Source organism: Macrobrachium nipponense, chromosome 40 (assembly GCF_015104395.2).
Source record: "Macrobrachium nipponense isolate FS-2020 chromosome 40, ASM1510439v2, whole genome shotgun sequence".
Classification (NCBI taxonomy): Eukaryota; Metazoa; Arthropoda; class Malacostraca; order Decapoda; family Palaemonidae; genus Macrobrachium; species Macrobrachium nipponense.
In genome coordinates this window covers 11,299,198-11,325,792 of record NC_061101.1, presented here as the reverse complement: position 1 = coordinate 11,325,792, position 26,595 = coordinate 11,299,198, and the positions used below count along the sequence as shown (strand labels likewise).

At 37.4% G+C, this 26,595-nt stretch overlaps 1 protein-coding gene and 1 pseudogene across 2 annotated transcripts; one reads left to right on the top strand and one right to left on the bottom strand.

Moving 5' to 3' along the window:
- Positions 1 to 119: 119 nt before the first annotated feature.
- On the top strand, positions 120 to 11,044 carry LOC135211915 (small ribosomal subunit protein mS25-like). Of its 2 annotated transcripts, none has more exons than XM_064245146.1 (3): positions 120 to 590; positions 8,264 to 8,368; positions 10,665 to 11,044. In XM_064245146.1, exons 1-3 carry the CDS (start codon positions 504 to 506, stop codon positions 10,980 to 10,982), a joined length of 510 nt encoding a protein of 169 aa, XP_064101216.1. In that variant the 5' UTR covers positions 120 to 503; the 3' UTR covers positions 10,983 to 11,044. The 2 variants fall into 2 exon arrangements, with proteins under 2 accessions (XP_064101216.1, XP_064101217.1); XM_064245147.1 differs by lacking the exon at positions 120 to 590 and adding an exon at positions 7,173 to 7,308.
- Positions 11,045 to 13,877: 2,833 nt separating this feature from the next.
- The window catches only part of LOC135211834 (ATP-binding cassette sub-family C member 3-like), a 37,432-nt pseudogene continuing 24,714 nt past the window's right edge, over positions 13,878 to 26,595 (bottom strand).

Here is a 26,595-nt window from a genome sequence, read left to right as displayed (position 1 = left end):
TTTGTTATCCTGCTTTTTCTTTAATTCAGATCTTAATATGCTATCTTTTTCTCTTTCTTTAGCAGTTATCCAAACAGCTAACGCCTACATGGAAATGGAAAAACAGGCGAGAAGAAGAATTTACCGACTTGCGTAAGGAGTAAACATGTTGTAAAGAATGATTTAAAGTGTTTATTTTCAGTAAAAAGTAATGTTCAAGGAATAAAACAAACAATCTATGGAGGTATCGAATAAATTGAAAGATAAAGACGCTTAAAATACTTAAGAAAAGAGAGAAAACTTAAAACGATGCGATGTTAAACGGTTAACACGAACGAAACATCATACTGTGCGCGGAACTGTGTTTGTTTTGGCATCTACGAACTGTTCCGGTCTCCTCTCTGTCCATAATACAGTTTCCTCTTTATTCTCGTTTAGTAAAAGATTTAAACTAATAATTACTGCGTTATAGATACAGCTTATTATATCGTTTGTGGTTAAAGAGACAAAGTAAGGCAGCCGCAATGCCTTTCATGAAAGGGAAGTTCCCACTTCGGAGGACCCTGAAGTACCTGGAGTCGTCGAACCTCGTCCTGAAGGAGAGAGTAAAGGTAAAGTGTATATTATTTGTCGTGTTTATTTGGATAAATTTATCTTTTTTATCCTATTCGTAATATAAATCTTATTGAAGAAGGATTCCCGTAAAGTTCTTACCAAGGGGATTGCTAAGGTAGCGTAGGTATAGGCTATACCTACCTAGTAGGCTAGGTAGCTACTACTAGGTACTACCTAGTCTGCTAATTTGTCTTGTTTGGGTAGTCTCTAGTATCCAAGGTTATTTATGTAATTTATCATATTTATCAGATTAATCCAAATAAGGAGTGATTAAAGTGCTCAATAAGCACGTTATTTAATTAAGGCTAAGGTAATTCTGCGTTGTAGCTACTTAGGCTACCGGTAAGTCTTATAGGCTAGTAGCCTAGGTTAATCTAGGTAGTAACCTAGAGTAGCTAATGTCAAGAGAGCTGGGGGGAGGGGGGGGAAGTGCAGTGGTCATGTGGTCTGGCCTAGGTTACCTAGCTAGTGGAAACAACCAACTGGACTAGCTGATCCAGTTTTCACTGCGTGTGGATCCACCCTTCGAAAAAGTACTGTACCATGTCCCTGGACTGGAGATGGGCACCCAGTCACGAGTCATCCGTGTGAGAGCAACAACTCCAGACCTCTACTATCCTTTCAAAGTAAGTATTATCTCCAAAGTTAGAAATTAAGGTCATATTTTAAGATTAAACAGAGATTTATGAAAGTCTAGCCATGCGCATTGCAAACATACCTCCAAGACGCTTTCGAAATTTTTACTTATGCCACCAACAATTTAGAAGATTGACACCATCGCAATGTTTGCGGAGTCGCTTGTGTCAATAAACTTTCCATTCCATGTGCTAAATCTGCACACCACTTGTACCCATAGATGCTGGGGCAATTTTTTCACAACAATCGTCAACAATGACACCAACCGCGGCTTATCCAAGGAAACTACGATGTTTTGGTAGAAGAAGGGTTCACTGGATAATTATTTAAATAAATAGTTAAACGGCAGTTTAAGGTCATGAATTGCATAATTTTTTTACATATTCATGATTATTAATTTGAAAATATTCGTTGTTGAAAAAGTAAATAGATTCCTGACTCAAATATCAACAGTTTTGCTGTGAACAGTACCTACAGCATTGTTTGCGCTCTTCTATTGTTTATCAGGGTTGCCAATTGGTATGTGTTTACCCTCCAAACGGGTATAAGACTTACACAAAATAAGTGAAATTAGCATATCTATTTGTAGTATCTATATATATATATATATATATATATATATATATATATATATATATATATCTATATATATATATATATATATATATATATATATATGACTGGTAAAAGTCTGTAACAACAGAATTCCATCTAATAAAAGGAGCCCATAAAAACACCAAATGTGAGAGAAAAGTACTATATTTCAGAGACTGCTGTCTCTCTCTTCAGGTATATGAATGAGAAAAAGTTTACAGAAAGGTGGTATTTATACCAAGAGATTCGTCCACAAGTAAGCCAATTTAGGTCACCCCCGCTGATAATCTTCCTTTAATCTTCTTAAGCGTTGGTTGAATGAACACTGCGTCGACGATGTCCGATGTCCAATTCCCTTTTGAGATGTTCATTACCTGCTTCTCTTTTATTAAGGGCCGATTCCATCATTTGACTCTTGTACCGGCAGTTGCTGCTATAAATTACACGTGACATATTCCAGTTTATTCTATGGGTTATGTTCATTTATATGGTTGAAAATAGCCGAGTTCTGTTGTCCATACCTAACTGACCGTTTGTGTTGTATTAATCTCTGGGGAAGTGATTTACTGTAAATCCGATGTAAGATTGGTCACAGTCCTGGCATGGGATCTCATATACCCCAGAGTCTTTGGGCGAAGTCTTTTGTTGGACGTTAATCAGGGATTTGGCTAAGGTATTTGGGTAGGTAAATGCAAAAGGGTGGATTTCCCAAGGGTGTGAGTTACTCTCTTAATCGTCTCCAGGTGGGGAATTTTTATTTTATTGTTGGTGTGTCTCTGGTCTTGTCCTTTAGGGGTTGGTAGAAAATTACGTTTTGCTTTTTTGAATTGCTTTCTCATTATATGGTCAGGATACTTTAAAGATGAAAGTTGCTTGCGAATTAGTTCAAATTCTTTTTCCAGGAAATCTGGGGAACAAATTCGTAAGGCTCTTAAGAATAGGTTGCTAGCTAGACCTATCTTGATAGTATTGTCATGATAGCTAAAGTATGGAATATATGAAAGTGAGAACGTTGGTTTTCTGTATATGGTTAAAATTTGTATTCTGTCGTGTCTCTGATTATTAAAACATCAAGAAAAGGAATTTTTGTTGTCTGTTTCCCATTCAACTTTAAATTTGATGCTGGGCACTAATGCGTTTAATTTTGAGAGGAAAATTGTAATAATGGACAAAGACTTCTACCTCGACAAAATCAACCAGCTCTTAGCGACACAAATACTTACACGAAAAAACTGACGAAAAATCCCCTCCAGAACTGTTCCCCGACAGAATTTTTTCGGAAAGTAAGATTAATTGGCCAAGACAAAAAGAGTAATGAACTATTAGAGAAATTTAAAGTAATTAATCCTAAATTACCCTACTTTTATGGTCTTCCCAAAACTCACAAAGACAATCTTCCATTCAGACCCATCGTTTCATGCGCCGAGCTTTCAATTACAAAATTTCTAAATGGTTAGCTGGCCTCCTTTCTCCTTTTTTTAGGCACTTTTTCTCCCAGTCACATCAAACATTCGGAAGACTTTTGTCACAAATTCAGAGAAGCACATATACCACTTCACAACATAAAACTTTTAAGCCTTGACGTAGACTCCCTATTCACAAAAGTACCAGTACAGGACGTTCTTCAGTTTTTAAGGGAAAAATTATCCCCCTATTCAGATCATTTCCCTTTGGCACTTGACAAAATAATAAAGTTAGTTGAATTATGTGCATCTAATAACGTATTTTCATTCGGGGAATCATTCTACAAGCAAAAATCGGGTTTAGTATGGGTAGTCCTTTAAGTCCTATTTTAGCCAATCTGTACATGGAATACTTTGAAACTACAGTAATAAATGCAATAAAACCCAAAAACATGCTGTGGATGAGATACGTGGATGACATACTAACATTTTGGGATAATAAGTGGGGTAATTTTAATGAATTCCTCTCAAAATTAAACGCATTAGTGCCCAGCATCAAATTTAAAGTTGAATGGGAAACAGACAACAAAATTCCTTTTCTTGATGTTTTAATAATCAGAGACACGACAGAATACAAATTTACCATATACAGAAAACCAACGTTCTCACTTTCATATATTCACTACTTTAGCTATCATGACAATACTATCAAGATAGGTCTGAGCTAGCAACCTATTCTTAAGAGCCTTACGAATTTGTTCCCCCAGATTTCCTGGAAAAAGAATTTGAACTAATTCGCAAGCAACTTTCATCTTTAAAGTATCCTGACCATATAATTGAGAAAGCAATTCAAAAAGCAAACGTAATCTACCAACCCCCTAAAGACAAGACCAGAGACACACCCAACAATAAAATAAAAATTCCCCACCTGGAGACGATTAAGAGAGTAAACTCACACCCTTGGGAAATCCAACCCTTTGCATTTACCTACCCAAATACCTTAGCCAAATCCCTGATTAACGTCCAACAAAAGACTTCGCCCAAAGACTCTGGGGTATATGAGATCCCATGCCAGGACTGTGACCAATCTTACATCGGATTTACAGGTAAATCACTTCCCCAGAGATTAATAACAACACAAACGGTCAGTTAGGTATGGACAACAGAACTCGGCTATTTTCAACCATATAAATGAACATAACCATAGAATAAACTGGAATATGTCACGTGTAATTTATAGCAGCAAACTGCCGGTACAAGAGTCAAATGATGGAATCGGCCTTAATAAAAGAGAAGCAGGTAATGAACATCTCAAAAGGGAATTGGACATCGGACATCGTCGACGCAGTGTTCATTCAACCAACGCTTAAGAAGATTAAAGGAAGATTATCAGCGGGGGGTGACCTAAATTGGCTTACTTGTGGACGAATCTCTTGGTATAAATACCACCTTTTCTGTAAACTTTTCTCATTCATATACCTGAAGAGAGAGACAGCAGTCTCTGAAATATAGTACTTTTCTCTCTACATTTTGGTGTTTTTATGGGCTCCTTTTATTAGATATATATAATTATATATAATATATATAATATGATATAGTATATATATATATATATTATATATATTATATATATATAGATATATATATATATAATATATATATATATATATATATATATATCATATAATAATATATTATATATAAATATAATATATTTATATACTATAATATTATTATAAGTTATATCTTATTATATATATATATTAGAGCAATTTTATCATTATTGCATTACTATGACAACTAGAATTCATGGAAACAGTTTGTAAATGCATTGGAGTATGTGTGAAGCTCCACTAAATTGGCAACGATGAACGGTCATTTTGCCGTCGTCTGCTCGTATCTACTTTAGAAATATCTGTAATTATTCGGGGTTAATTTGGTTGCAAAAAAGGGATAATAGACATGAATTAAATCAACATTTTGAAGTAACAAAGTAAAGTTAATCTAAATAATGAGTAAAGTAAACAATTAAGGGGATAAAGCTTTGCACTTCATAAACCGTGCAGTCGTGTGCTGCCCGCAACTGTGTTTGTGGAGTGAGCGCTTAGGAACCAGGAACCGCAACGTAGTTCAAGTGCAATTTGGAGTGAATTAAGACCAAAACTTGTATAATTACAATCAAATAAGCACTGTGGAGTTTCAGTTGTGATGGCAGTAAGGATAAAACCACCAGTTTACAAGGTAAAATTGAATTTGAGTTCAAACCATGACCCCGGGAATAAGAACTTTAATACATTCACTAATGTAGGCAACAAAATGTTTTAGTGTGGTGATTACAACTGCAATCTTGAGTAAGATCAATAAACGTTACATATACTATACGCTAACATTGTTCAAATGAGTGTTGGGAAGGCTGGGAAAAATGTTGGATCCTTTGCGGTTGATCGGCACCTCAGTCGGTGGACACCATATTGGATTTAAAAACTGCCTTGAAAACATATTTTACGAAGACCTCACATACCTATTTTAGTTCGTATGGCGCTTTCATATATCACATTATGTTGACGAAACTTCAATCTATTGAATGTTATGCTTAAAGATGTAATTATATTTTTGTTTCACCAATTAAATATCAAGTGAATAAGGCTGATCCACACGATGACGATGGCTCCACTGCAGTGTTTCCCCCTATAGGTAGGTAGCTAGGTAGGTAGTCTGCTAATTTGTCTTGTTTGGGTAGTCTCGACAAGCCCATAATTAATTTATCCTATTTATCCAAGGCTATTCATCTAATTTATCCTATTTATCTAATTTACCTAACTGATAAATGATTAAAGGGTTCATTAAGGGCGTTTCTAACTTAGTCTACCCTGTATTGGACTTGGCTACCGGTAAGTCTTAGGTTAATCTAGGTATAACCTAGGGTAGCTAATGTCAAGAGAGCTGGGGGAAGGGGGGGGGGGAAGTGCAGTGGTCATGTGGTCTGGCCTAGGTTACCTAGCTAGTAGGCCCCCTATTAACGCTAGGAATTACCTAGGTAGGTGATGTGGTATTTCTTAGTAATAATGTCACACGGACTACAAGGAACGGGGTTAAATGTATTTTGCTGTGTTTATTACCATCCCCTGGGGGTTTAATTACTGTTGATTGACAAAAAATAACAGTAAATTCTTAATAAGCAGCCAAAATACTATACTAAAAGTTAATTTCCAAGGAAATCCCCGACGCCGCCCAGTTACTTAGATCTACTGGCATTGTAACCAGACCAACCTGTACCTAACCTCACCTCGCTGATCATCAGTCCATTTAACATCCACATAAAGAACCTGGGCCAGATGTGTTTGAATGTAGGGTGCCACATCCTTCCAAACTATGGTTGGGGTTCTCCACTGTCCCCCTTTGGAAACCTATAACCAAACTTGACATGAGCTGTGTAAAATATAGAGTGAAATTCTGTGATGTATAATAACCAAAGATGTCATCTCACCTGACTGAAGGGCTGAACCTTGAAACTAATCCCCCCCCTCCTCCTAACTATCCTGACCAGGGTAGGGTTACATCAGAAACAATATATGAATGCATAACTTGCCTATTGGTTGCCCGTCTTGTTAGTATCTTTTAAAGAAAGTGGTCATCCCCTGCTACCCCTCTCCCCCCATCTCTAAACCAATCATCTTCAAAGATATTTTTACATTAGCTTTTCCCTCAGTGATGTTAGTTGTGAAACGCGTTTCCACCTCAGTCCTCCGTCGTGGACTTCCTGCTTTAAATCCTCTTAAGGTTTAGGTATATTTTATATTATTTCTTGGACCTTCTTTCTAGTCTTCATCCTGCTACTTCATATCTATTGCTTTGCTAGCCAACTGGTCTTCATCCTTTCTTACTTCGTGTGAACTATCTTAAGCTTTAAATTCTCTGTCTTTTTTCCAGCTCTGGACAGCATTTATCATGCTGTATGATCGTTCCATCAAATTCTAGCTGTGAATGCTATGTTCCATAGTCACATCTTGATAGACTAGTCTAGTCCCATCTTTTGGCATGGAATATAGCCTGAAATCATGTAAAAATGATCTACCTCAAGGTGAATAATCTTAGTGACAGCCCATACTTTACTTCAGTTACCAGCTCAATAATTTTTACAACATGGTTGCAATATATTATTTTTTATATAATAAAAAAAAATCCCATCAGTGAATGTTTTCCTCTATTCGAGGTAGAATGACAAATATTGGAGTTTTTTGTGGAATGCAGAAACAGAGAAAAAAGTCAGTATAAAGATTACAAAACTATGTAACTTCCATGCTGTGGATGTAGCAAGTACTTTCAACTTCTTGCTTGAAAGAGTTCTAAGTAATTTAATTATAATATTACAGTAATAGTATACATATTGTAGATGTGTACTTTTAAATTCAAACAGGTTGCTGAAAAGACTTGACACTTTCAGATCTCGGTAACATAAATGATATCCGCAAATGTCATCAAATGAAATTCTAATGATGTCATTCATAGAAAACAAAAATAACAAAAAAAATGGCAAATATATTTTAATGGGTAGTATATTTGGTTGCATTGCAGGACGTTGAATGATTGTTTAACTTAGTCTCCCCCAAAATTAATGGATGCATATAGAATTTACAATTTATAAGCATTGTGATTTCAATACTTCAGTGTATCTTATAGTGTGGGGAGTACTTTCTTTCCTACCTCTATATGATTGGCAAAGTTCTCTGATATTTAGCAGAGGGCAGAAGTGAATTTGGTTGTAGTAGTTTAATGTTGGTTGTGGGACTTGCCAAGGGGAAGTGATCTCAGTAGCAGGTGATATTGGATCGAGGAACTGTCAGTGGTGGGGTCAGTACCATCAAGTTTGCATCATTAAATTGTAAATTATGATTGGGTAGTCAGAAATTAGCTTAGGCATTAAAGCATGTATAAAGAAAGTTTTTTTTTTATTTGAAAAAGTTTAAGTTTTGTACACTACATTTAAAAACATTCACTTTGTCTGATCTGGAAAAATATTTTATTCCCTTCTCCAGATTTTTGCCCTTCATTACAACATCATAGGAAACCATCATCGAGGAGCAAAGGAGTTTGCCTATTGGAACATTCCTCAAATTCAGTTCAAGAATCCAGATGTTCAGGTGAGGAACATACTATCTTTTATACTTCAGCTGTTGCATGATTCGATATTAGTGTTGGATCTCTTCCTAGTCATATGTTTGTATGTTAGAATATTCTTTAAATAGTCATCTCTGCTGTAGGTAGTCTTTTAAGTAATTGTTCCGGTTAAAAGACTTAATAGTTAATTCCAGTAGTGGGGTTAGAGATAAAATGAGTTTCTTTCCATTCCTTTCTGTTGTTTATACTTTCTTACTAAATGTCAGTGTGGACCTTGTGTTCATCTCTGATCGTGGAAAGCTACTAAATATTCATATTATTTGTTGTTTTTAAGGATAGATTAAAAGATCCTTTCCCCTGCCGTTTTCATGAACTTGGTTATTATCATTATTATTATTGTAAATTAGTTTAATGAGACCACTGAGTTGCATTCCTAAGCTCTCATAGGCCTTACCATAAGGATTTATTTGAAATGTCAACATTCAAAGAAATGCAGACTACAGCATTTGGACTGTTAAGTAGGGGGACGGGACTTGGAAATTGCCTAGCTTTAAATTTTGTACTATTTAGCCTTTTTTTGTTTCTTAGCCACCATTGGCAAACCTTTGATTGTAACGCGTACCCTTACAAATGGTAACGCATGCTGTACTGTCATTTCTTTTAACTTTTTTTTTTTTTTTTTTTTTTTTTTTTTTTTTAATACCCTACCCGTAGGGGGGTATTGCCATCGGTGGACCCCATGCAGTGCTCTGTTTGAATTCCTTGAGGATCTTTGCAATGTCCCTTCAGCCCGTAGCTGCAACCTCTTTCATTCCTTTTATTGTACTTCCATTCATATTCTTTCTTATATATTTCTTCCCTCTCTTGTCAGTTGTTTCATAGTACAGCTGTGCCTTTGGCCTAAATTCTATATTCCAATCCTTTATTAAATACAAACGGGCAAAGATGGTAATAATGTGGAAGGAGTCCTGTAAAGAAAGTGTTATTGAAAACATTTTGTTTCATTTGGATTCAGTTTATTATATAGTCTTCTATTTTTTTTTTAATGTATTCTTGTCAGCATGTAGAAGAGAGAGCAAATTTCCAGATGATAATGAAAGATATTTTGCTTTTGTTATTTATTTGCTACCTTTAAATGGTCACTGATATGATACTGTTTTTGTTATTTATTTGCTACCTCTAAATGGTCACTGATGTGGTAGTTAGTGTCTTGGCATTCAGTTCTGATGTTGAGAGTTCACGCCTCTGCAGGGCGATAAAACGTTAAAACTGTAGCTCCCTATCAAGGTTAGTTACTGCTGCAGTATGGGGTCTGTGGTGGGGGTTTTGGGAAACTAGCAGACTTTCGGCCGAATACCTTGCGGCAGTGGAAAACAGAAACCAACAAGTTAACTTTTTTTAAAGTTTTGGCGTTCACACGGTGTCATCTACAGAGATTAAGGAATTAACTAAATTCTAAGGGGTACAAGTATGTGTAGATATGGAGCAGGTTTGAGGTTGGAATAAGTCCAGGTTACAATATCAAAATTTCTTCCTGTTAAGTTCATGCCCTAAGGCATTGAGACCATCTTGATAGTATTGATTGCAGAGGTTGGGCATTTCTGATGGTACATCCTCCACGGGTGTGACTGATGCAATTGCATGCTCCAGTGTAGAAATGGTGGTTTGTTTCTTTCTCCTTTCTTTTTGGGTCTGTATGAAAATTTTTGCTATAAAATCATTTGTGATATATTGTGAAGACAGACTACATAATAAAAGATATAATAATAATGTCATTAAACTTTTGCTTTATTACGAATACATATCTTTTGCAGATTCATCAGTTGGATACTAAAAAATTAAAATGGATTAATCACACTGATAGACTGTGATGTTTAAAAAGAGCAGAAGAGCATATAATTTTGTCATGTTTGGAAATATTGTATAGTTAGACTGTTACTCTTAGACTTAATCCTTATTTGCAGAGAATGGTCAACTGTAGCCACTTAGACTTAATCCTTATTTGCAGAGAATGGTCAACTGTAGCCACTAAAAGTTATGGGCATATCCAAACTACAACTAATGGCATATGTCAAGTTTTGGAGACCATGAAATTTTGTCCAAAATATTTCAAGTTAACTGATCATTAAATTTTTAGAGTTGCAGTGAATTGAACATTTACTGTGAATCAGCCCAGTAAGAATTAAGAATTTTAAATGAGTGGTCTGATTGAATTAGTTATTACTTGTAACAACAATAAGGTTTTTTCTTGTCAAATATTTATTTGGCTGGAGGGTTAGCAAGTCGCTATAAATTGTTATTTTTATTTTTTATTTTTAGGTGATAACATTTAAGAACATGACTCCAACCCCATTCATCCGCATGTTTTGTGAGGATGGAGAAGACATTCTTGTTGATGTGGATTCCAAGTCGAGGACAGAAATAACTGATCACATAAAAAAGATAATTTGCAAGACTGACGAGACTCTAGCCAAGGAAGCACTCGAGCGTCAGAGCTTGAATAACCCTGGCAACTTTGGGTGGGGCTGTGATCGGCAGTGTTTGTGTGAAATTCCTGGACAGGTCCCGTGTCCTGGTGTTGTTCCATTGCCAAAAGCTATGCGTGGAAAATATAAGTATGGTGAAGTCTTCGATTAGAGGTTAGAAATTATATAAGTCGTGTGTAAATTTTATGTAAAATAAAAATTTTTATTTAAGAAGATTTTTGAGATCCCTGATTACATTCGTAGTATGAATTAGTAATTATAGGTTTGTAGTTATGATTGTAGATTTCTATTAGGTAGATTATGAATAAAATTTATAACTTCCCATGGTTAGAGAGCAAAAGCTTATTGCAGCGTCTCAGCAGCGTGGTTGGTATGGCATTAGTGTCCCACCTTGGTGGTCGCGGGGTCGAATCTCGGCCATTCCATTGAGGAGTGAGAGATGTGTATTTCTGGTGATAGAAGTTCAATCTCAACGTGGTTCGGAAGTCACGTAAACCCGTTGGTCCCGTTGCTGAATAACCACTGGTTCCATGCAACGTAAAAACACCATACAAACAAAACAAAAGCTTATTGCCATAATTCTTTCCTTACATACTGGCTTTTGCTCATGTATTTTTAATTCGGGTATATTACTGTTCTCCCCTTAGCTAATGTTGTAATTATGTTGTACCACTTGGTGATCCTCTCCTTCTGGATTTTTATCTCATTGGTTCCTCAAATTACTTTCATTTGTGTTGCAGTTCTTACTTTATTTTATCTAACATTTTACTTTTTTTATTTCATATCTTGTGTATTTAGTCTTTTATAATTCTGATTAAAAACATAGTCCCCAGTCATTTTTTTGACAACTAAGCTGAAGCTTAAAAATTTGACTATTAAAATAATTTATTTGTTAATAATAAATCTCAATTGCTTCCAGCTCCACAGGTATGGAGGAGATGCCTTTGTTCATGCAAGAATCATTTAATATTTACCGTTTACTGTTCAGTGCTGATCGACAATGTCATGTAGCAGTCCAGAGCTTGCTTGTCCCATGATGGTCAGGAGACCATTAATAGTTCTGTAGAGCTGTTATATATAGATATTAGATATTTTAAATCTATATCTTAGAAGCTGGGACCAGAGGACATTGCTTGATTTTATTTTGGGGGTATTGTCGTAGAAAGTTATTGGCAGCCATTTCCATGTACTGTGGTTCAACTTCATCCTCAATTGATTCCTGTTTGGCCCAGAGTGGTTGATGAGAACACTTTTGCTTGTTCTATCAATCTCCAGGCTTTTAGAGGAAGTCAGAACAGTATTTTTTAAATTTTCCATTTACAGGTAGCTAACATAAGTCTTTTTTTTGTCCGAGAGGAAATCTTAAGTATTTTTGTTGGTGAAATATCGTAGTCATTTGCTTTCCTCTTTAGAAACTCGTTAACATTGAGCTCAGATACCACTGAAAAATCATCATGAGAGATTTCAGGTGTCCCAAGAGACAGTTACTGCTTATGCAGAGAACCAGATCTGTTTCTATTTGGTTTTGAAATACTATTTGGATCAGATGTCTTTGCACAATAGATGAAAAAAATCATATTTCATGAGAAATGTGTGGCTTTGGTTTTTGTAAACACTTCACCATGTGGGTGATAAATTTTGAAATTAAGTTCCTTCATCAAAACTTCATTCATGTGCCCACAATTTTTTTTGTCTTTGCCATCTGCAGTGCAATCCTTGTCTAAAACACAGATCAGTTTTTAGACAAAGGTGACATGGTGGATGCACCACCTGGAGCCTCAGATACTGACCAGTCACCTGCCTGACTGAGCTAAACTCCCCAGGATTATATTTAATTTAAGGAATGGCATTATTTATAGTTATTCCTAGGTCGTTAATTCTTATATTCCTCTAACCTGATTTTAATGCCACTTTTCGCCTTTCATAAATGATAGAGAAATTTTTATACATGCAATAATTATCTCTTATGGGTTCTCTCTTCTGGAACACAAAATTTATAAGTTAGCAATGCGGTTTGTAAGTAATCATGCTTCCTTGGACCTGGCAGAATTATAATTAGTGTTTTCAGGGGATTTTTGTAAAAATTTGACATTAGTTGGGGCTTTAGTTCGTTCATGTTTTCATGGGATAATTTTCTTTTTTATATATTTAGGCGTAGAGGGAATGAAAATTCTATCACTTTCCTCACTTCATAACACTTCATTATGCATCTTAGATAATTTGACAATTTTATTCTTTTTGTCATTTTGCATTTTTTGTCTGGCCTCACATTTATGGCATTGGTATGTGTAGCATTTTTTTTTTTATCTGAAGTTGTTTGCTCAAACTACAGTACTATTAGCTTTCTATAAGAGTTTGATAGCTGATTGTGCGAGTGTTTTTTAATGCTTTTATACGGATTCATTATACTCTTCCTACTTGGGAAGGTTTCTCGCCTATTCCCGATGTTTCGTCTCCCGCAGTAGTCAACCCCATAGTAGTGTTGTCCTTGCATCTCCTTCCTTTTCTTCCATTGATTCGTCGATGGAAGTATCGGGAGGTCGCCAGGGTAATATTTGTAATGTAGCCTCCTCTTCCTCGGGAGTTTGTTTGGTTCCCGAGAAGGGTTAGTTTACTAGTGGCAATTTGTAAGTAGGTATCTTTGTTGTTTACTCTATCTCAGATTCTATGCTAAAGAGCATCTCCTGTAAGAGTTAATGTCTACTATGCTAACATAGCAGCTCCTGTAAGAGTTCATGTCCATGGTGAGGGTGAGTTCTCTCTTTTTATCCAGCAAATATCCAACTTCAATTTCAGACTACATGAAAAGTGAGGTAGGTGATTAATGGATACCTGAGGATCCAAGTTGTTCTTGCAGATTCTCACTATAAATTTATATTTTTTACTCAAAAGTTTTCATTGTCATGGGAAGTGTGGAGACCATGAATATAGCTTTGTGAGCAGTAGGTTTCTATGAAAAAAACTATAATTATGATTGATGCATTACAAATTAATTTTGTTTGATAAATTCATCTAATAATCAAGAGGTGGCATACTAAAAAAAACTTCTCTTTAATTTATTCATATACGTATCAAAAAGAGTAAAGAAAAGGTTTTTGCAGATGTGTCCATTAGGTATAAAACAAAATATCTTTTACTCTTGTTGCTGGTGCTCAAAAGCTTGCATGAAAAATTACACCAGACCTGCATCTTTTGCCATTGCATAAAAAATAGAATTTTTATTTGATAGAAGTTCAGATGGACTCGCAAATTCAGCTATTTTTCCCTTGTCCATCACCATCACCCTGTTATGGAAGAAAATTGATCAAGTTAATATTCTGGTTAGTGCTAATGTAAAAATGATTTAGTGTATAGGTTTTTTTTTTTAACAATATTGGAATGTGGATAAGTAACTATTCATTCTTGACATAATTTTTATAATGCCTAAGAAGTTTTTATTATTTACAGGAATACAAGTAGTAGCTTTGGCAATTGTCAAGTTTGTTCAAAACAAATCAGGATGTGTTGCGATATAAACATTTATATGTATTGCATAACAAAATGTAGCAGAGCATAAAGGCCCCTTGCTCATAGATATGTTCAACAGTAGAGGCACTAAAAAACCTACAGGAATACCAATCACAACTTTTCATTTGCTGCCCTCTGGTTGATACCGTCAAGTTGAAACTTCTATTATCTTTATTTGCATGATACTTCCTATATCTGCATTTTTTCAACATGGATTCGAACTTGAAAAATGAACAATGAAAGTAGTGAAGGTTGCAAGCAGGGGTTTGTGATCTTTATAGCCTTAACTTTAGTGTACGTAATGTGTTTAGTTATTTTGCAGTGGTCGACCCTCCTGACCTTCTGTCGCGACCTGGGCATTGTGATAAACTGGAAGTCAGACCTAGTAACCTAGCAACAGGCAAATGCACGACACAAAACAGCAGCAGCAGCAAGGGTTTTTGTTACAGTTCTCACTTCGGCAGGTCTGAGAGGTGACAGCATACTTCATGCAACAGATACAACCATCCCCGCTTGACAAGCAGTCCTTGGTCACCTATTGTCCTTGGAGAAGCTTGTGCTTCTCAGGCATTGCCACTAAACCTCACATCAATGGCAACAGATGCAGCATTGGTTGGTCTCGAGCAATCCTTCTTCTCAGTTGTGCTCTTGAGCCAAGAGTGAGAAAGGACCTTGTTAGTTGGTGGGACAATAGGAACCCCCCTAGTGGAAGTTATTTTGAACTTCCCACCTCTGGAGGTACTTCTGTTGAAATGTATAAAGGAGACTTGGGAGACATCTATGAGGAATATCTGCTGTGTAGAAAGTACAACACACCAGGATTGTGTAATGTTCACCAATGATGATGAGTGAAACGGTTGGTGATGCAGATGCACATGTGGGGTTGCCATGCTTTTGAGCTGTCAGCCAAAGACAGTTCTTGCTAAAAGTAATGTTTTGGTAGACCAGCTCAACTGGCCAAGACAAACTGATCTCTTAAGAGCTTAGCTGCTACTTTGTATATAAAAAAGGCTTTTCAAGCTTTGGGAACTACAACGATTAACCAGTTTGCCAAATACAGGAAGCTTCCCGAGTTTTATTTTCACCTTTTAAACTCCCAGGATACCTTGGAAAACGCTTAATAGCAACCCCTGGGACAATCTGGATTTCTTTCTTTGCATCAGTCTGCTTTGCTGAGTGATCAACCAAGTGTTTACTCCATGTCCCAGATGACATGGGTAACTCTTCATTGGTCCCTTGCTGGGGAGTATCCTGAACTGCCTTTGGTCGAGATGCCTATGAATTCTTCTTTGAACCATGCTATGTTAGACAAACATCTTGAAGAAGTCTTAACTAATGCGCACCAATGAGTGGCCAATACTGTCTTGCTTGTTGTTGTAGATAGGGTCTGTCTCCCTTCAACACTTGCTTGAAGCCAAGAGAGACCCTGTTTACAACACCTAGTGGACAATAGAACATAGAGAGTGGGTCAAAGAGGAATATATGGGCACCTTGACCAGAGGCAGATCAGGGTACTCCTTGGCAAAGCAGATTACCAAGAAGAAAGAAATTTCCAGAGAATGCCAAGGGTTGCTGGATATGTTTTCCAAGGCATCCTGGGAGTATGGAATAGAACAAAACACAGAACTTGCTGTATATCTGTAGATTTCAAACACAAGGTTTTTAGTCCTTGCAGTGCAGTGTTTTTATTCTGGCTTGGGCCAGGTCTTCTGACTGAAGGTCTATTCCTTGGTTTAGTTATCATTAATCATAGAAGCTCCCCCCAGATGCTGAAGCCTTGCCGAGGATGGGGGGCTTAGGGTTCAGCAGCTGGGCCCTGATGCCTGGTGGGAACTGCTTTCTCGCTGGGCCTTGGTGCCCAGCTGTTGATCCAACGAAATAAGTCAGCCCTTTTTCTTCTACTAAAGTTCATCTTTCTGCCTTCCTCCCCCTATAAGGTATGGATTCTATGATGACGACTATTGGCTTGTTTTGGACATGATTTAGTCTAAATCTTGGGATTTGAAGGAGGGTGAGGATGGACGGCATGCCACCTCACCCGTAGAACTCTAGTACCTGACGTGGTTGAGCGAGGGGAAAGTTTAATGTCAAACCCTATCCTCAGTGCCGGCTCTGATCTCGACGGACATCATGACGCCTTAGCACTGGAGATAGGGTGTATATCCAGTAATTACCCCTAGGACGACCCTAATGAAAGGGATGACCGTCCTCTAAGTGTGACTCCATGGTGGGTATGGGGAATATCTGGATGAACTATGTTTTTCACGTTCTATGGCAACCCCCCCTATTTCGGCTGACGACCCTATGCTTTTGTCAAAGGACTTGTCCACGGAACCCGAACTTCAATCAATCATGGTCGGTCCCTTTGATCAGGGTAGTACCCCTGGACCGAATGACAGACAGACACAGATGACGACCCAAAGCAATGTCGAGTAGATATACCGCCAAGAAATCTCAACAAAAAGCATCTGGCTCCAGTATTGTCACACTGGAACCATATGCCATGAAGAAAAATAAAAGTGTGAAATAGCTCCTGGGGTCTTTGTACCCAATTCATTTAATAAATACCTGAATTTGAAGCTTGAAGGTGACAATATTGACATTTTCCAAGTACACAGGGAAATCGTGAAATGTTGTGGCAGACAGCCAAAAATAACAGCCCAAAATGGAAATATGCTCCTTATAGAAAGCATCTCCCCAGAGGAGAGCAGTAAGTTGATGGGATTGTCGGACCTTGCGGGAATTACGGTTGAGTGCACTCCCCACTTTAGCCTGAACTCCAGCAAGGGCTTGATTTATGCCCCTCAATTGATGGCTTTTTCTGAGGAGAGACTTTTAACAGAATTAAAAGACCAGGGTGTAATAAAGGTTGACAGGATGACAAAGAAGGTTGAAAATAATAGAATACCTCAGCCTACCTTAATATTAACTTTTAGTACTTTAAGACTTCCGGAATATGTCTATGCAGCCTGGTATAGGTTTAAGATAAAGTTGTACATCCCAAGACCCAGAAGGTGTTTCCATTGCCAGCATTTTGGACACACCCTACAATCGTGTCGATCCAAATTGCAAGAAAAGCCTGCAGTCTGTGTCAACTGTGGAGAGGATGAGCATGGAATGTGCACCAGGGAACCTAATGTGTTCACTGTGGTGAGGGACATGCCTCGTCATCTCAGCAGTGTGATATATATTTACTTGAAAAGGAAAATACAAGCAATTAGAGTGATTGAAAGAACAACATTTAAGGAAGCACGAGAGAGAGCCAAAGCAAAGACTGTAAGACCCGGTCTAAGTTTTGCTACTGTAGTAGCAAAATTAAAAAGCCAAAGGAAAGAGACAAAAAAACACCCAAGTTAAGAGCACAAAAGGAAAATCAATTAAAGAATCATTAAAAAGACAGCTAACTGAATCATCTGAGTCAACTGATGATGAGAATATAAAGACAAGGTTCACTAGAACCAACAAGAAAAACCCTAGTGTGGAATTGAAGAAAATTGAAGTGCCAGTTGAGATACACCCTCCACCATCTGCCTCATTGGAGGCAAGGCCAGTGGTTGCTGGTCTGGTGCCAGCTTCTGTTGGTGCCAACTCCTCTTTGGAGGACAAACCAGCAGATGCTGGTCCCCCGGTGCCAGTCCTCCGCTGGTACTTCTGCCTCATCAGAGGCAGAGCTGGCTACTGCCAGCAGTACAAAGACACTTGAGGTGGTCTCTTTAGAGAACACCTCTGCTCTCTCCATCTCGATAGAGATGGAGAGCGAAGAAACTAAAAAACCCTTCAGTATCAAAAACACTGAAGGAAAAGATGTTGGCTCTACGAAGGTGATAATTCCTCCCAAGAAGCCAACAAAACCTTCCATCAAAATGCCTCCCCTTAGTAGAAAAAAGAACTCTCCCAGTCTTGTGAAAAGGAACCACAATGTTGGTCCTAAACGTGAATAAATTCACTTCCATTATTCAGTGGAACTGTCAGGGACTGCGAGCGAAGTATGAGGAAGTGAAGCTTTTAATCTATGAGCACTCTCCTGTAGGGATATGTTTGCAGGAGACTATGCTAGGTGAATATACCCCTTGTCCTAGGGAATATGTTCACTATAGAACTAAATTTGATTTACAGGTGGGAAATCATGGTGGATCCCTCATCTACATCCGTCGAGATGCTCCACACTACAAAGTAAAACTAAATACTCCACTTCAAGCTGTGGCTGTACGAATTAATTTGAGGAGGCAATATACTATATGTTCCCTTTACATTCCGCCCAATAGCCATGTCTCCCAAGAGAACTTAATACACTTGATGCAGCAACTACCAGAGCCATTCTTTCTATTTGGTGACTTCAACAGTAGACATCCATTGTGGGGAGATGTAACATCAAACCAAAAAGGGAATATGATGGCATCATTAATAGAAAATGAAGATATAGGTCTTCTTAATACTGGAGAACCTACCCATTACCACATTCAGACAGGCACTGTCTCCTGCATCGACCTTTCAATATGTAGCTCCAACTGCAGTGTTGATTTTAGTTGGAGAACAAGTGATGACTGCATACCAGATACCATTCTCCAATTGTGATCGACACCAATGAAGGCCCACCTATCCCGAGATCACCAAGATGGTGTTTAGAGAACGCAAATTGGAGAAAATTCAAAGATTTGAGTGAGTTGGAGGGGAATGCAAAAGATTTCCCAAGTGTAGATGATGCCATTGATCTACTCAATGGAACATTACATACTGCAGGTCTGCACTCGATTCCTCGAACAAAAGGACTATTCAGGAGAGACTATTCAGGAGACAGCCAGTACCGTGGTGGTCAGAAGACTTAAGGCTGTTACACTGAGCTACAAGGACATCATTGACCAGGTGCCGTAGACACCGCACCTTGGACAATGTCATAATTTACAAACAGTGTAGGGCACGATTTCGAAAAGCCATGAAAGCTGCCAGAAGACAATCATGGGCCGGATATGTATCCTCTATTAACAGCAGAACACCAGTTTGTAGCATTTGGAAGAAAATAAGAAAAATTCAGGGTAAATTTACACCCAATCCTCCTCCAGTACTTAAAGTGAATAATAATCATGTCACAGATGCCAGAGAAGTTAGTAATACATTTTCAGAACACTTCGCTCGAGTCTCTGAGAAATCAGATAGTTCCCCAGGACATAATTTCAGAATGATGGAAGAACAACAGGTACTTGACTTTTCAGCAAAGAAAGCTGAATCATATAATATGCCGTTTTCTGAGAGGGAATTTGACTCTGCTTTATCTAGGAGCAAGAACACTGCCCCTGGTCCAGATGAGATTCCTTATGAAATGTTTAAACACATTTCAAGGAACACAAAACTTTTTATAATAAGTATTATCAATAGAATATGGGATGAAAGCAGCTACCCTACCATATGGGAATTAGCTACCATGTTACCATTCCTTAAGCCTGGAAAAGATCCTCTCTGTGCAGCAAGTTACCGCCCCATTGCTTTAACTTGCTGTTTGTGTAAGTTGATGGAAAAAATGGTAAATGTAAGACTGATGTGGTATCTAGAGCACAACAATATTCTAACACCTTCTCAGTGTGGTTTCGAAAAATGCACTCCACCCTGGACATCTTACTGCAACTTGAAGCCTCTATCTGTGAGGCCTTTGCCTCCAAGCAACACCATGTGACAGTGTTTTTTGATATAGAAAAGGCATATGACACTGCTTGGAGACATGGGATTCTGAAGACTATGCATAATAGTGGTCTACGAGGCAAATTACCTTTATTTGTGAAATCCTTTTTACATCGTAGGTATTTTAAAGTTAAAGTTGGCAGTATTTTATCAGAGAAAAGGTGCCAAGAAGGTGTTCCCCAGGGTAGTGTTCTCAGTGTAACACTTTTTGCTCTGGCCATAAACAGTGTTGCAGCTGTCATTCCAAGAGAGGTTTTAAAGACACTGTTTGTGGATGACTTGTCAATATCCTTTGCTGCACTGTTTGTGGATGACTTGTCAATATCCTTTGCTGCACCCGGATGACTGTAGCAGAAAGAAAGCTACAATTAACAATAAATAAAATAGTAAGTTGGGCTGAGAAACAGGGTTTTAAAATCTCTGTAAGCAAGACTACTGCTGTCCACTTCTGTCGGATCAGGGGAGTACATCCTGATCCAGACCTTATTTGTATGGCCGTAGAATCCCATGTGTAGAACAAGCACACTCTTAGGCCTAGTTTTTGACAGTAGATTGAACTTGGGTCCACCCCCATATCAAACATATAAAAGCAAAGAGCCTAGAAGCTCTACACATTTTGAAGGTGCTTTCTCACACCAGTTGGGAGCTGATAGAAATCTTTTACCAAAGCTTCATAAATCCTTAATCTTGTCAAAGCTGTCATATGGTTGTGAAGTTTATTCTTCAGCTTCCTCATGTAACTTAAAATTTTAGATTCAGTGCATCATTCAGGTATTCGTATAGCCACAGGAGCTTTCCGTTCGTCACCAATACCTAGTATGCTAGTTGATGCAGGAGAGATGCCCCTTGAACTCTATCGCCAGTCATCATTACTTCGGTACTGGTTTAGAGTGCAAAGACTCCCCAAATCTCTGGCATTTGCTGTGGCAAATAGAAATATTTTTAACGGTTTTTACGAAAGTCATCCAAGGTATCCCACTCCTTTTAGCTATAGAATTAAAAAAATTTTAGAGGATACGAATATTAGAAAATTTCCCATTATCCCCTTTGTGTATCCCAGTACTCCTGTCTGGAGGTTACCTGATGTGAAATTCTGTAGGTACTTCAGTGGAGCAAAGAGGGATAAATCTGATGAGGAAATGAGGGCCATATTTTTAGAGCATGTATCATAGCATGTAGATACAAGTTTTATATTTTACTGATGGCTCTAAGTCCAGTGCTGGCGTTGGATATGGAGTTTTTAGCGAATCTTTTAACCGAAGAGGTGCACTTCCTTCTATTGCCTCAAACTTTACAGCTGAATTGTATGGCATCCTAGTAGCACTGGAACATATTACAACACTCCCAGTGTGTAGCTACACAATATTTTGTGACTCCAAAAGTGCCCTACAGTCCCTGGAAGTCTTTAATACTGATCATCCCTTGGTGTTGAAGATCTTGCAGTGGATTTTCTTGCACCAGTATAGAGGGAGCATTGCTTCTTTTTGTTGATATGTGAACAATATCAGGAAACGAAGAGGCAGACAAGCTAGCCAAATCAGCTGCGCAAACTTTGATACCAAGAAAATGCCCTGTTCCATATCGTGATACATTCTATGATACATATATGGAAATCCATCCAGCATTTATGGGTAGTTCAGTGGGACAGAGTAGGCCCCAATAAAATGAAAGAAATTACTAGTCAGACACACCCTTGGAAATATGACCTAATACCAAGGAAGTGGGAGGTTGTATTGTGTAGATTACGTATTGGCCATACGCGTTTAACTCATGGCTATCTGATGGATGGGGAGCATAGAGCCCTTCGTGACGATTGCTTAGTTCCAGCTAACCGTTAGGCATTTGCTGGTTGAGTGTCCCAGTCTGGTGGAACTTAGGAATCGTTTTTTAGGTTATAGTAGTGAAGCAGGGGGTAATTATAGCATGGCAAAACTGTTGGGAGAAAGCGCATGTATTTATAACATTATCTCTTTTATCAAAGAAGCTGGTCTTCTCAAATATATCTGACAGCTGTGCTGTCTTAGTATATACATATTCTTTTCTTTTTAATAATTTTACGGTTGTGATTAATCACAATTCTTTTTATCGGAATATTATTTTTACTTTTATCAGAAATTTATTTTATTTTCTTAAATCAAATTTATACGTATGTCTCTCATAAAGATAAAGGTATTTTGAATGTTGTATATATTTATAAAAGTTAAAAGATCACATTTAGTATTCGGTGTCGGTGACCCTGGTAGTTGTGACGCCAGATAACTCCAATCAATCAATCAATCAATCATAGAAGCTAAAAACAATTTGTCCTTAGTGTGAGCTGTGGCCTCCTGAGTGGGACGTAACTTTTTCATTGCAGCCTAACTCAGGTGTTGTAGAGCTCTTGGAGTTAGATCTCGCCCTCAAGACTTATTATACTAGCCTTAGCCTCACTGTAGTAGGTTGAGTTATTGCAAGGCCTTTTGAATTTTGTCGGGGTTGGAGGGCTTAGGATTCCTCATACTCATTCATGAGGTTGTAGTAAAAACTTTAAACTTGCAAGCTTCAGATGTGGGATTCAAAGATTTCTTGGTTCTTCTTAGTTCTGTCTTTGTGAGGCAACTGGATCAGATGGTTTTGTGCTCGGTTTAAGCCATGTGAGAATGCAATCCCTTTGGCTACTGTTGGGTTTCTGTGGAGTAACAGCAGGCAAAGTGATCATCCAAGAAACCCAATTCCTTTTGGGCTTCATGAAGCAATGAAGTGCACATATGGTTCATCCTGCAAGGAGGATGGTTGTCCTGTCCAGGTGAGAACTCATTAGGTATACTTCGTACACCCTCTTTTTAACAATATGTAGCTAAAATTTCAAGGGGGGGGGGGGGGAGAAATAACATTATCATGTGAACCTATGAATTTACAATAAACCTAAATATACATAATAGCTGCCTTCTACCTTGTGCTACCATATCTTTAGGGCAGCATTCAGTTTTTACAGAGAGACTACCCTCCCAATTTAGGAGTAAGATCTACTACATAATAGGCAAAGATTCACTTTTCATGTGGACAAATTCCAAAGTTAAAATGTGTTTTTCCTAAATACTATATACAAAACCACATCCTTTTATCATAATCCCAATTTGACAACCCTTCATAGTGTGAATGAAGATTTCATCCTTTTGTCATATTGGAGATACAACTATACAATATTATACCACATGGACTAATATGACAAAAGTTTGTTAATGGACATTTTTGAATTTGAGAAGCATATTCCCTTCAAAAACTAGTACATACATTACCTGTCACTTTCCATGATGTTTGTTTAAACGGTGAGCAATAGTGAGGATGGTACAATCGGCAAATTCTTTTCTTATAGTTGCCTGAATAAGATCATCAGTGTCCAAATCTACTGCAGCTGTTGCTTCATCAAGGACAAGGATTCTAGACTTTCTTAATAAAGCCCTGGCTAGACATACAAGTTGTCTTTGACCCACACTGGATGGAAAAGAAATAAGTACAGTTTATTATATTGAAAAAATAATTTTGCTATTTATAGCATCTCTTTTTCCCATTACTACAGATCATCTGAGTTAAAAGTTTGAAGTGAACCACTGAATATTCTAGGGCTTGAGCTTACATATCTCCCAAAAATGACTATCTTACCTAAGATTGGCTCCTCCTTCATCAATAGCAGTCTGGAGAGTATTTGTTTGTGATTTGACGTAATCCTTCAGATGTGCATTTTCTAGTGCCTGCCATACTTCTGCATCAGAATGAGCATTGAAGGGATCCAGGTTTATTCTTAATGATCCGCTGAAAAGGACTGGATCCTGTAGTAATCAAATGAGACAGAAGGGTGTATTTACTTGGTTATACAGGTTACTGTGGTACAGTATATTAAATATCACGACCACTTTATAAAGAAATGATTTAAAATGTTCAAAATATATACAATTTCAAATTTTCACCGACTTGCAAATAAATACATGGTTTCAGAAAGCTATAAGTTATAAATGTCAGAGATATAATTTTATGGTATAGCACAGAGTAAACAATTACATGTGTGCAAAATAAGATGCTTAACCAAAGGGCAGCACCATTCTCATGGCCTTTGTAACCTCCCAATGTCTTAACTCCCACAGATAATGAGCTAATGACATCCAAAATATCCTCCTCCTAGTGAGTCTTAGGCAAGAACCCAGTGAAAAATGTCTGTTGTGTCAACTTCCAATGGTGTGAACGGTAAAAAGTTTTTAGGACATTTCGGTTACCTGTGGTATGATGCTTAGACGTCCTCTGAGATCATGCAGTCCAATTTTTGAAATGTCTGTACCGTCAATGTCTATAGACCCTCCAGCTGCTTCAATAATTCGGAACAAGCAAAGCGTCAGGGACGACTTTCCAGCTCCAGTTCTTCCAACAATCCCAACCTGTAGTCATGGTAAATATTGCAACATTATTTACAAAATTTTATGTAAGAGATCTCATTTCATAAGCGGTGGTTATAGCATAAAATTTGTTGCTATCATATAGAGAAAGTAGTAAACAAAAATGATCTGTTGGGCAGAATTTTTCATCCTAAATGTTTAAGGAATGAAATTTGATGAAAACAAAACAAAAATTAAATACATTTTACAAGTCCAAACCTCTTATTTCAAGTATCCCATAATACCTGTAAGCAAGGAAAACAAAGTCTGAAATTCTCATTACAATTATATTACATATTTGTTCTAAACCTTTCAATAACCATCATATAATCACATTAGTATGACACAAGTGTTTATTGACCCTACATTTATGTACATATGTATTATGTGGTACAACAGACAAATTGTGGAATTCTCAAGTCCAGTCTATATACACTGACATGATTTACAAACCCATCATTTACAGTAGCACAAATTTGTGGTCTTAACAAACCCAAGACACTTCATCCACTGGCTGTAATAGCCAATGCAGCATATACACCCTAAAGACACTGGGTTTTGGGTTGGAAAGAATCTTTACTATTATCACTTTTTATATATCTTGTAACAAGCTCTGGAGTTACAGTTATAGCTGATTTGAATTTTTTTATTACCTCAATCTTTAGGAGAGAGAGAAATTATGTATGTATTAGGTTTGTATAGATAAAAAAACTACATACTGCACCCTTTATCATGAAAGAGAACATGCAGCTTACTATTTGAAACACCTGACAAAGACACTTACTTTCTCTCCAGAGTTGATTTTACAACTGATGCCTTTTATAACCAGTTCAAGACCAGGGCGATATCTTGCTTCATATTTGGAAAACTTAATGCAACCTTGGTCAGGCCATGATTTGGCTGGTTCTTGCCCTGCTAGTTTCCATGGTGCCTCTTGTTCTTCCTGTTGAAATGCAAATTACTTAAAATGCTAAAATGGTTAGTTGAAATTTTAGTAGCTTCAATATCTTTGGCAATTTGCTTACGTTTAGAAAAACTATGCAAAATGCATGTAAAATTTATAGAAAACTTCTGTTACTATCACACTGATTGCTTCACACATACATATTAAGTGAATTGGTTAGTCAATGAAATAGATTTTGCAGTATTACAGTACTGTATTCTCAACCCCTGAATGTTAAACTTAAGTGAATCACACTATACTTAGTAAAACACAAACATGTAAAAATAATTGCAAAACTATTAAATAATCTCTTCATGCTCCGTAACATTTTTCCATTTGGGAGCTACAACTTATTGCACAGCTTATGGGACCAATAGTTTCCTGCAGTAGCATCTTAGCTCCCAGCTTTGTCTTTCTTTCCTTTCATAATTTATCCACTTCCTACAGTTCCTTTTCACCTAACTGGCCAACTTTTTCAACTTGACAGTTTTATTTTCACATAATTCAAGTACAAATTCCTAGGGAGAAATGTTTGAGTAATGGTACTTGTTGGTCTCCATAAACTGCGTTATAATTATGAATAATGCTGTACTGTAAATTGCATGGTAAATGTGACTGGTAATAACATGGATAACTGAATAGATATCGGAACAAAGTGAACTTAAACATACTTCTATGTATTCTCGAATTCTTTCAACTGACACAATGTTTGCTTCAACTTCAGCAGTCATTCTTACAAGCCAGTTCAGTATAACAGTTACCTGAAAATATAAGAAAACATTTCTGTATAAAAACATGGAGTGGAATTTATTGCTGTGAGTAAGAGCTCGGCTGAAGTTAGAATGAATTATAAAATTTGGCAAATACAATTAATGAGTAAAAAATAAATCTTGCAACAATAAGCCACTTATTAGATATCTTAGCTAACAAATGGTGTCTGCTCTTGGGAAAACTTGATAACATACTTCCTTTTTTGCTCATATGTGGAACAAACCTTCAGTCTTAACAATAGGATATTTTCCAAGCGCTAGCTGGTAACTGGTTATAAACAAAGATTGTAAGCAAGGAATCTGCGAGATCTGGCAACTCCTGCGCGTATGAGGTTATAGCTGGTCAGAGACCGCGCACCCACTCTGTGACGTGCTAAGTCTTTCCTTAACCACCTTGGAGAGTAGACGCTATTGCTGTTGCTCTCCTTCCAAGCCCGCTGTTTTGTGCCCGTGTTTCTTTCTTTT

Coding starts and splice junctions, on each gene's coding strand:
- LOC135211915 (XM_064245146.1), top strand. CDS start 504: ATGCCTTTCATGAAAGGGAAGTTCCCACTTCGGAGGACCCTGAAGTAC. Junction 591..8,263: donor TCCTGAAGGAGAGAGTAAAG/GTAAAGTGTATA, acceptor TCCCTTCTCCAG/ATTTTTGCCCTTCATTACAA. Junction 8,369..10,664: donor TCAAGAATCCAGATGTTCAG/GTGAGGAACATA, acceptor TTTTATTTTTAG/GTGATAACATTTAAGAACAT.